Raw genomic sequence first — 12058 nt, 5'->3', positions numbered from 1 at the left:
AAAGCTGTTCAGCAATGTCCATCTGAGGCCGTTCAGACAGGGACTGACATGCGGTTTTGTCAGGACCCCCTTCCCTTTTGAGAGCAACCTCCGCTCAGGTCACCTTGTGCCCAGGGGTGGCACGACTAAGGTGAATGATGCCCAGGCGCGGTGGGGCACTGAACCAGAGGATCATAACTCGCTGCTTGCTTCAGAAAGCCACCTGCTGCCTCCAGAACTGTTCAGTGCGGGAATGGGGGATGGAGGGCTCATTTTGGACGGAAATGATGTACCCCAGGCCACTCAGAAAATTAGTGGCAAGATGGGAAGCACCTCACATGCAGGCCTCTCCTGCGACGACGAGGCTGATCTGCCTACTTGAAAATAAACCTCTCTGCGGTGATCACTTTAAGCAAATTTGTATTGAACAATTTGCTATCAGATTCAATTAAAAAAAAGGGGGGGGGGGAGGAAAACCTTGTAAAGCTGTACTAAACTGTATTAACAGCACACCAGTCATTCTTTGATGTGATGCTTTAGAGGAGCTGAAGCAGAACGTGCTGTTTCTGTGCAGCTTAATAAAAATAAGGCTGTGAAACATCTTCTGATGCAAAAGACAGAGAATCTGGTCAACATCTAACATTGAACCTTAAAATCACCAGACCTGAATGCACGCAGGTGAGCCGTACTCTGTTAATTTTAACAGAATCTGTGCCTACTTACACCAGCTAAATATCTATTCTAACATCCAGCATGAGCAATTTTCTTGTCCCTTCCCAATTAGCTCCATTACACAAAATCTAATTAAATCATATCTTTTAGCAGGAACCAAGAATTCAAGAGCCACATTCTTTTCACTTAATTAAAAGCTCTTCGTTTTGATCTGTTAATTTTCTGAAAAAGATATGCAGTAGCTCTTCCTCAGACCGACTTTGATTACTGAATGAAATGGCTCATTTATGTTCAGAGTCAGTTATTGAACTATACATTTAGGCTTCAACTCTTGTGAAGAGCTTAGAAGATGATAGGAATCATAGCTGCTTTTCTGCGCACCGCTGGATAAAATCTCTTCAGATACAGCTTGTGTTTCTTCCTGGCCCAGAGAGACATCTGGATGACCATCAGGAAAGCAAAAATGCCAACTAGTAAGAAAAAAGAAAAAAAAAGGAACATGTGTTTTCTTTGGCTGTCCATTTCTGTGGATACAAGAGGATTTATGGAAAAGGTCTACCGTCTCTTCTGTAGGTGGAGACAGGCTAATGCTGTCCTTGCTCTCGGCCTTGCTGTGGCTGCGTTAGCATATCCTGAGGCTCACAGGTGCCACTGCAGAATTCACGCAGAAGCTATTTACATCTTCTGCACCCACTGTATATCCCCTATGGGTTCCCTGTAAATCATAAGGCCCCCTTTGGTGTGATGCAGTCTCAACACAGGCCTTTCCATGGGCTTTCTTAACTATTTTTCTGGTTTACTTTTGGTCTATAATGCTTCTTCATTCTTACCTTTGGCACCCAACCATAGCAAGGAGCCGTGCTATAATGTCCTACTGCAGAGAGGCACAGCGGGTCCCTGGAGCAAGTAGAGAGTAGGTGCCGTGATGGGTTTAGGTACCTGGCAGCTAGGTCTCACAAAGCCGGACTTTAGCTGCCCGGGCGCCTGCAGTGGTTTTTGGGCCTCAGGATGAGGTGTCTCAGGTAGCTCTCCCTTCAGGCTAAGTGGCAGCGAGTGCAGAATGCCTCTGAGGGTGCTTTCTGCAAGTTCATTTCCCTTTCCTCCTTAAAATGTGCTGGGGGATCAGAAACATTAACTTGGCATCCGGGCAAACTGTAGGTTTGGGACAATCACAGCAAGAATGGGGGTACCGGTGTTGCCCTCTGCCCCCTGAATGCAGCCCTGCAACAACAAACTTTCAGGTCATTCCCATACCAGGGCCTAATGCTTCTTCCCCCTCCCCCCCAAATGAAAGTTTTAATTTAGTTTTTGCATGATGCAGTTGAGTGCAGTTTTGAAATTCCCGTCTTCTCCCACTTGTAAAGCATTTGCGGCAACTTTTTGTAAGTAGTATTTATTGGTTTCCATTTTTAATGGAGAAATAATTAAAAAGTGAATGTTTTGGTGAGCGTGGTCCCATAGACAACATTTGCAGGGGTATTTAGGTCCCTAAAGATGCAGGTTAGGTAGCAAGCAAGCAAATCTCAAGCAAGATTTGCAAACACTACTAAGCAGCCGGTTGTTATGGATTCCTGATGTACGCAACAGGGGAAATGCCCTCAGAAATCTGTATCTTTACTCATCACACATACTCAGTACATCTGTTTTCCTCACCCTTTCAGAAGTACTCTCCCAGGTTTACAATGAAAAGAAAGTTCCCTATATCAGAAATGATCAATTATAAGTGAAAATACAATTTTTTATTACATTTCAAAGTCTGTTTGCACTGTGAAAACTGAAGAAACAACAATATTTCACAAATAGCAGAGAGCAGGTTTTGATCAAAAGAAGTTGGCTGGAAATGGTGCAGCTGCTCTCGGCAGCTTTCTGAAGGTGGCACTTTGAAGCTTCATACAGTCACACGGGATTTGATGGCAATATTTCATATGTTGTAAATTTGGGGCAAATTTGAGATTTACAGAATTCACTTCCACAAACAACAACTTAAGAGTCTATCTTCATGCAGCTTGAAACTTACCTGGCAGCGTTTGGGTCATCACTGTGAAACTAATCCAGGACCCGACCTGTTGCAAAGAAAAAAAGCGATGTTAATTCTAGTTCAGAGCTCCCACCGGAGGGGGAAGTCACACAGGAAAAGGGAGAGAGGAAAATTAGCTAGAAAGAGACGGCGCAGTGTGCTGGATGGGGTGAAGAGACAGGTGGAAAGTGCTTGGATCAGCGAGGAGCCTGTAAGCGCTTGTGGGAGTGAGAAGGCTCTGAAACAGCAAAGATGGGTCGATGTGCAGCGGCAACACAGCGACCTACCCCCTGCACGCGATCCCCAGACAGTTACGCACCTCGTACGTGTAGTTGGGACAGGACACCAGGAAGAAGAGCCATGTGAAAGGGTTGTAGGTAGGACTTGGAAAACAGGCTTTACTTCCTTTATGAAAGAGAACAGAAAACCCACAAAACCATGGTTTTATTATGGCAGGAGGGGAACACAACTTTATCACTGATGATGCTCCTACAGAGGGTAACATAGGTGACATTTTCTTTTGGGGTTCTGGCAACGATACTGTGCTTAATACTTACAGACACTGAGTGCGTTAATAAATTTATTTGGCTTCTGCTGCTTTTAAACTGCATTAGACCCGTTGTGACAAAGAAGGTAAGCACCTGCCTACCTACAGCACATGAAATGCTTCCTGGAATAGAAACTGGCTTCTCTCTGTGAAGGTGACGGTACCATGATGAAGTATTTTCTTACCTACTGTGGAGGTATTCATGAGTTTATGTTTGTGTATTTGTACGTTTGTGTGTGTGTACTGGGCATGAGAGATACATATGTATCTCAAAACTATGCAAATTAGTTTAAAGGGTTTGAAACTTATTTAAAATTGAATCCTTTATTGTCAATCAGCAATATGCTTTAGAGAACTTCAATGCTTAAATACATATTTAAATTGCAGTTGTTCGTAATTAAGATAAATTTGCTGCAAGTATGGAACAACAATAGTGTCGCTAATGTTTCTTACTGATGACATAGTACCTACTTCATCTTTCTTTATTCTGTGGATGCAGACATATAAATTACTGCACATCAGCAGAAGATGGATAGGTTAAGCATACTTCAGTCTTAAACAGACAAAGAGGAAACTGAGAAAAGACAAACCTGAATGATTTTGCTGAGCTAAAGCTACATTGATAAAGTAATTTCCAGCTTCACATATCTGCAAAACATTAAAAAAATAGTTCAGTTATATGCCTAAGACGCTGTGGGAAGTGCATTACATGCACACCCCCCACTACCGCTTAGTCTGACTGAGCGGCGGCGGCCGGGTTCGCCTTCACTCGAGCCTACAAAGACGGAGGTGAAAAGTTGAGCACCGGTTTAGCGATGCTTCTATAGCTTTCACTATTGATTACAACTACTGTAATCAAAAGCAAAGCGTTCCCCATACGTGAGGTGGGAACTGGTGAGAAAACCAGTTTCAATACCTGAGACAGAAAACCTACCAGTATAACAATCTAATTTTATGGTTTTCATTTTTCACCTTTTTTTATGATGAAGATCGAAATGCAGTATACATTTCAGTCTCAGACTGACTTGAGTTTTATTCATTCCTGGGTTTGAAGACTTGATTTCTCCCCTCAGACTGAAAAAAGGCAGTGTTAAAAAGTTACGTTTTCTTATTTAATTTATCATTCTAAAATTCTGCAAAGCTGGAAAGATTAAGAAATCAGAATAAAAAAGGAAGTGCTAAAAAACAGAGAAATTAAAAGTGTAAAATTATAAAATTAATAGCGAAAAAAGGGGAAACATGATTGTCATTCTTGAGAGCCAATTTTCAAAAAGTCAACCATAACAAACTTCAGATAAAACTAATTGAAAGGAATATGTAACTTCATTTTGTATTGAAGTGTGCCATTATCAGAAAGAAAATTGTTGAAAGCATTGCTGAAGATTTTCTCCGTTTTTGGCAGTGAGATTTCCGTGGTGTTTGGGGTTTTTTTTTTTGTTTTTTTTAGGCAAGTTTAAATCAGTTCTATTAGCAAAGCTGTTATTCTGCATGAATATGTAGTCACGGGTCAAATCCTGCAGTCCTTTTATTCTTTTTTAATTACAGCTAACTGGCTGTCATCTATCCTAAACAACAGATGTAAAAAATTAAATAAGCAGATGAGGAAATTCTACTATAAAATATTATACCAGAAGCTGTAATTGTAGCCACAGCATTAGAAGTAATTTTAATGTACATATTTTTTATTATGGGCTATGAACAGTATTATTTCTTTTCAGTATGATTTTAAAGAAAAAGGCTTCAAAGTTAAAAGCGTTTTCATGAAACACTATACCTATTCCAATGTGCGATGCACATGCTACTGTGGCCCAAAGAGGTTTACACACTGCAGTTAGCACCTACTAATTCTGTTATCAATTATAAGTAAAACAAGCAAAGGGCATTTCTGCAGGGATATTTTTTTTGGCATACCTTTGAGTCTGCAGCTGCATGCAAGTGTAATTAGCTCTTATGTTCCTCTTTAGAAATGTGGCTGATGATGCTCTAAATGGAGAAGTACCGCTAAATGTAAGCCCGCCCTGTAGTCAGTGTCTCAGCAAGCTGAAATGTGGGGCTGTGGGGAACCGGGGGACAAAGCCTGGCGCTATTTATGCTGTTGCAATATTGAGGTCTACATACCATTCCCCCTCCTTATATTCCATGTGCACCCTATGAGAAAAATGTCCCTGCTAAGCTTCGAGTAATTCCTCTGAATATGAGAATCTTTCAGAAGGGCCTGCTGACAAATTACTCGTTACTGTTGTTTACAGCAAGTGCAGATGTATATGCTTAAATCAGGGATATGTGATGAAGACAAGCCTTAAAAAGAGAAAAAAAGACATCTTCCAAATATTTTATTCATATGTTTTAGAACCCTATAAAAACAGCTTCAAATCATATTTTGTGTGTTGCTGTTTAAAATTCAGTGTCTGGGAACCTGCCAGAACAAGGTCTGAATGGGAAGAGTTTGCGTTTCCATAGGTATAAAGTTCTCCAAAGAGCTGTAAGAATTCAGACCACAGAGCAGCTGCCGAGGCAGATAGGAAGGGGATTGCCACATCTCACAGAAAACACCCCGCGAGGACCCGTTCTTTTGCTCGATGGCAGCTTTTCCATAAAAAGCTATAGCAGGGGGTGTTCGCTGAGGAGAGCGAGTATGTGTCATTTGAAAAGGACGGCTTTTCCAAAGCAGGGTCTCTGACAAGGACTAGTTTTACCGGTAGCAGTGAATACTCAGGCACCCGGTTTCCCTGGTTTCAAGTAATCCCTGAGCTCTGGAAGGCCGCCGCCACCGCCACCGCCACCGCCACGGCCTCCTGGTGTGCAGTGAGAGGTGACGGCTCTCGGCTGCCGAGCCTCACCGAGCGCTTGGACTTCTTCATGCGAGTGTTTTGCATGTCTGTGCTATACCTTATTTAGGCAGGAAAAGCAGAGGACTGCACAGCCAACCCCAGAGACAAACACTGCCAAAACTGTGATCTTTAAAGGGTCCTGATGTACGAAAGCATTTGAATATGGCTAAGGACTTGTTGGAGTGCTTTTCTGAATAGCGTTTGCCTGGAGGAGCCAAGATGTGTTACTGTCCTCTTTTCCTCTCATATTTCTGGAAATTGGTCTGTATTTGATTTTCAAAGGTGCTGATCATTTTAGTTACCCGTGACTGTTTGGGTGAGTTAATACTCAGCATTTCCAAGTACAACACCAATACCGAATGGAAGAGAATATACGTTTGCATGGGATAATTTCTTACTGAGCCTCTGTCTCTCTTTACAGTTGCGTTCTTTGAAACATCAGGTTCAGCATTCTCAGGTTCTGCACTCACAGTCACCTGCGGGTGAACCTGTATGTTTTCCTCTCCCTTCCCAGCTAAGATTATGTTGACCTGCCATCTACTTGACAGGTGTTAAATTCTGTTAGGAAACAGTTTCTTTTAACTTGTACTGAATAGCCTGAATGTCGATGCCTTACAATAACATTCTCCAAAATGATCCATGTGAACTATTTCTTACAAATTCCCCCTCAAGGGGCATCAGCCTTTTAAAGCCATCCCGATTGTCCGTGGCATTGCTTTGCGCACAGACGAGACCAAAATGCTGTAATTCAGAACTTCTGCCCCTCGTGGGACCCCCGTTAGAGAAAGCTGTGCAAATGCCAGCAGTGCCCTCATCTCTCTGTGGTCCCGTGCAGAGCCCCTTCCTCCTGATTTGGTGAAAAGTTTAATCCCAGCACTGGAGAAGTGGTATCTGTAAGCATAGCTACATAAAGGCAGGGTTAAACACGAGGCTGACAAACAAATGCTGGCTGTCCTTCCTCAACCGCGCTTTCCCTTGGCTTCACCCATTTTGGCAGGGATCTTTTATTGTTTTTAATAGCTGCTGAGGGTAGAAATTAAGTTATTTAGGGAACACAGTGCTATTGAAAAGTCTGATTAGGATATAATTCTTTAGTGTTTTAGAAATTGCAAGTTTGTATCTGTCTAAATATTAATGTTCTGCACAATTATGAGTAGCAATAATGCAGAAGATGTTCTCATGGTGCTCAGGCACAGCACACGTACCACCATTACATTAAGCTGTATATAGGCAAATAATACTAGGAGACTTTCCGGCCCAGAAACCTTAATTGATTATATGTATCACTACATCCAATCAAATGACATAGGGCTGCAGGAGTGGACATATATAAACACAGCTGCATAGCAGCATTACTGCATTTTGCTAAATCGTGAGTTGTTCCTATTCCACAATCATTAATAACACTTTATTTTTGTACATACCAGAAAAGCAAGGGCAGCAAAAGAAACTTGTCTGTGGCCAAATGCTAGAAAATAGAATGAAATTATAAATTGCATTTTACAGTGTGCACATGGTTTGCTATGGGTGAAATTAATCTGGTGCTGAGGAGCAGAAATAGTTCTTTCTTGACAGGCTCTGCAGAAAGAGTGAGTATTATCACACAATATGAAGACAAAGCAAATAGTAGCAGCACTCTAGGAAATGCCAGTGTCCTCACCACTCATCTCAAGGCAGTTTTCACCGAACGTTTCCTAGCTAACATTTGTCAGCCTCACAACTCCAAGTGCTTTGTCAAAGCAGTCGCAGTTGCTATATTGCTTGGAAAGGCAAGGAGAGGGATATGTGAAGGTCAGTGCCAGAACGAGGCCAGGAATTACATCTTTTGCATGTGATTTCCACTTCAGCCGTGTGTTTTGGATAGGCCCTTTTACCTCCATGAGCAGAGAATCCAAGACATAACCTATCCATTACTATGCTTTTAGCAGTGAGGCTGTTCTATATATCCAGTGTGTGCTTCACAGTCTGACCATGCAAGCGATGCATTTAACCTTTGCAGTTTTTAACTGCCCTTTGCTTGCATCTCCTTTCTGCTGTTGTCCCCATAGTGCTGTATCATGTGCATCTCCATAGGGTTGCAGTTCTCCTGTAAGCCTTGTTCACGGCTGAGCGACACAAATCGCACGTACCTCACTTCACTGACCCAGTCTCATCGAACCTCTACTTTCGAGAGCCCTTTTTCTCTGGCTGGTGCACGACTCCTCTGTGATGCCAAGGGCATACACTAAAACTTCGCCCCAAGAACGGCCAGCACATGTCAACAGCCGAGTATGTAGCTGCTAACCAGATGCTTGTCACGGGTCCCTGTCAGCCTGGTTTAATTTGCCACTCCACAATTACCTGCTTGCCTCTCCTTACCTGTCCCCAAAATAATCACCTCTGGGTATGACTGTGGAGGTCACCTGCATCCAAAATAACTCATCTGCCTTTTACTGATCCATCTAACTATGCCAGAGAGCTTTGCTCCATTTACCTGCAAATGTCATTTTAAAGCAGTGGCAAGGAATTAGAAGTATTTCTTCTGAAGGCTTTCTCTGTTGAAAAAGTTGGAGGAGTGAACAAGGTTTCTGGCTTCAGACTGCATCTTGAGCAAATACTTTTCTCTATAAATGAGTAAAGAAGCTGCACCTACTAATCTGATGGCCTGGACCGCTAAGAGCTCTGTCTCAGGTTTCCACCTTGTTTGCAGCACTACTGTCAAAGCCACACCAAATTCAAATGTCTTTCAATGAATCACATCATTTTTAAACTGAATTTTTGTATTATTTTGAAATGGAAGCAAATGCCACTTGAGAGAACTTTTGGATTGAAAAAAATGAGATATTTCACTGTGAATACAAAGATGTGTAATTAAAACTGACAAAGCAAATCATACATTCCCCAAAGCTCATAGATATGTATCAGTTGCAAAGGAAAAGGAAGACAAAGGCAATGATAAAATGCCACCCCAAAAAAGTAGCAGGAAACAAAAGTTATGACAATTATGATAAAATAAAATAAAAGTTCAAAGAGCAGGCAAGAAGAAAAAATCAGAAAGCAATAACAATATAGCAATAAAATATAATGAAAAGGTACAAAATGATGAATGAAATCTGGAAGTAAAAAAGAAGGGAATTTTTTTTTTCATTTTTTTCAACAATATCTGATTGACTTTTACTGGTTTCACAAAAAAAGGCCATTTCTTCAGCAAATAAATCTCTCTTCTTCTCCAAGAAAACAGAGCTAGCTCTAGTTCTCTCATGTATTCTTAACAAACATATTGTGAAGATGAGCAAAATACACTGATTCACTTTCTGTTTCCTCCGCATGGCTCACGCCTCCTGTTTGTAAAACTGTACAGCAAGTACCCACTGCTGAACAAGAACATATGTTTAGTGACAAAGCAGGAGCGCCACCCTTGCCATAATCTTCCTTCTAAGAGCCTTATCTCTGGGTAGATTAGTCATAGGATTTGAAGTCTAGGCCAAAACCTCTACTGATTTTGGAGAACTTAAAGTTGCACACCAAAACCTTTTTAAAACCAAAATCAATTTTGTGCTCTACGTGTACATACATGGTGGTGTATACCGTGGATGGTTGATGTAGTATGCAATCCAGGAAGTGAATCCCCAGTAAAAGGCACAGCCCTGGAATGGACAGAAGATACTTCTTTTGTTAGAAAGGGCCATAAGAAACTACGAACTGTAAATTTATATATATATATTCTAGTAACATGTTAAACCCAGATGATCACTGATCAACTTTGCAGTGGCTTCTTGAGTTAAGGAACAATAATATAGATTTTTTAAAATGCTCTATGGCCACACGCACAAAAGAAAGTAAGTTTAGGTTTTTCAGAGTGTGCTGAATGAGTTTGATGTCTGTTGCAGAAATTGGCATTTGTTTTCTTCTCTGGAGTGAGGGAACTCTACCACTGAAGGGGACATTTCTCTGAGTTGAGCTATTAAAAATCAAGGGCTGGTTCAAGCAGCTGAGCTGTGATTATATCTTAAACTCATCATTTCCAAGACAGAGCTAGCCAAACAGTACGGTAAACCAGCTGAGATGTTAAAGAACAAAAATGAATAGGCAGAAAAGGCACACAGTTTCCATTAAAATCATGTGAGCTTCATGCAGTTGAGTCACATGCTGCACCTGCACCTACGGATTCAGGACCACCTCATCCACAAATGAAACCTCCACCTCCTGAAACCACAGAGATAAGGGAAAGCCCAAGCAGAGACTGAATATCTCTGACTGGAGATAATCTGGCTTAAGGGTCACTGCTCCCATCCCTTCTACGAGAAAAAAACGAAACCCACCAGATGACCAACCGAACCGACCAACTGGAACTACCGCAGGTTACTGGATAAAGCCTTTCTACATGTCTAGCTTAAGGACCTCCTTGCACTCCGTACGGTCTCAGGAAGAGCAGTGCGCTGGGGCTGGCTGCAGCTCTGTCCCCTGTGCAAGGGCAGCAAGTCAGGCTTCCTCTTTCTCGTGTTTTTACACAGTGCTGCTGTGGCAGGTCTACCACAGACACTAGGGAACAGCAGTCACGGTGGGTCTGTAACGCCCTGCGTGAATCATTTCAGATGTGGCACTCTGGCTCCAAAGCCATGTAGGTGCTCTAGCTTATATTCCTCTTTATTTTCAAACATCATGCATCATAAGACAGCATCCTTAGCTGTGCATATTTCACTAGCTCCTTTCTGACTGGAATGGAGCCAAGCCACCTACCATGGACATATGTTTATCTCCTTCACTAAAACTGTAAATGTTCTGCAAATCTTTAAAAGGGAGGATCTTTCCCTCACACTGAATGAGATGGAGGGGATACAAAATGATTGAGGGTGTAAAGTAAGAGGAAGGAGAGCCTATGAGATGATGACAAATGGTTGAAATTCAAGGTCTACTAAAGAGCCAGATGACTTTAGGCAGCCCAGTATCTTCCTCCCTGAGGCCTCCATCTATAGAATGAGAACATATTTTTTTCTATTTGTAATTTGGTTTTAATTTCCTAATGCAAGAGCTGTCTCTTACTCCATATTTTTATTGCACCAAGGAAGTAGAGTGTGATTTCTGTCATCATTTCTAGTTTTTGCAGCAGCATATCTCATTAAAAAAAAAAAAAAAAAAGTAGCAGTCAGTCTGAAAAATATCCTGGACATGACAATCAGTTCACTGGGTGGATGAGTCAAAGTGAACATTGATATGCAGCAGCAAAAATGGACATTGATTCTTATTCATGTCCTTGGGGACATGGCCCTGAGACTCTTCCTATAGTTATATTTTGACTAATCATAATTGCTGGAGCTGGAAAGTAGATTATTTTTAATTTTCCTATCTTCTTCAAAGGACTGCTTTAATATGAGTATCTTCTCTGCCTTACATAAAATGATAAATATATTGTTACCTTTATCATATTTTTCAGAGGAGTGTGCCCTCCGGAAAACTTGTGAACAAATAACGTCTCCAGAAGATGTCTGGTATAGTGTAAACAATGGCAGAAGCAGGCCAAGCTGGAAAAAACAAGAAGGGAAATGAAGGTAAGTGAAAGATTGCTTTTTATTTCTTCACAGTTTATTGTCACAAAAAGAATAAGGACTAATATTCCAAAACTGCAAAGTTGTACTGAAATCTTAGGATTTAAGGTTTTGTCTTAATTGAAGCATCTGGAGCCAAAGATTAATGGAATCATTTTCAGTGTTATACAAAGTTGCTTCCATTTTACAGGGAAGCAACTTATTTTTACCAGCCTTGAATTAAAAAGAGCTCCTCAAGCTCTGAATGTGATACATGGCCCTGACAGGACATTAAAACGGGACAGCTGTGTACACAAGCAGACGTCTGCCGTGCTTTTCCAAAAGACGTCTCCCACATTTTAAGGCTACCTTAATGCTCCTGTAGGATGTGTCTGACATTTGCAAACATTCTGAATAGCTTCTGAATGGTTTCCTTGTCCTTTGCCAACTCAAGTAGCTGCATGGAGGCAGTTTGTATTTCATTTCCTCGTGGACTCAAAATGAGATT

General features: G+C 41.4%; 1 protein-coding gene across 1 annotated transcript in view; it reads right to left on the bottom strand.

The window, feature by feature from the left end:
- Nucleotides 1-993: 993 nt before the first annotated feature.
- The window catches only part of TECRL (trans-2,3-enoyl-CoA reductase like), a 60552-nt gene continuing 49487 nt past the window's right edge, over nt 994-12058 (bottom strand). Inside the window, exons 6-12 of the mRNA XM_026069470.1 lie at nt 11442-11547; nt 9600-9672; nt 7471-7514; nt 3806-3863; nt 2988-3073; nt 2669-2714; nt 994-1121 (exon numbers count right to left, since the gene is read on the bottom strand). Of these exons, the coding sequence (XP_025925255.1) occupies nt 994-1121; nt 2669-2714; nt 2988-3073; nt 3806-3863; nt 7471-7514; nt 9600-9672; nt 11442-11547 (541 nt within the window). The remainder of the gene's footprint in view (nt 1122-2668; nt 2715-2987; nt 3074-3805; nt 3864-7470; nt 7515-9599; nt 9673-11441; nt 11548-12058) is intronic.

This window comes from Apteryx rowi, unplaced genomic scaffold, assembly GCF_003343035.1.
Source record: "Apteryx rowi isolate R43461 unplaced genomic scaffold, aptRow1 scaffold_298, whole genome shotgun sequence".
Classification (NCBI taxonomy): Eukaryota; Metazoa; Chordata; class Aves; order Apterygiformes; family Apterygidae; genus Apteryx; species Apteryx rowi.
The sequence above is the reverse complement of the archived record's forward strand: the minus strand, read 5'-3'. Positions and strand labels throughout refer to the sequence as shown.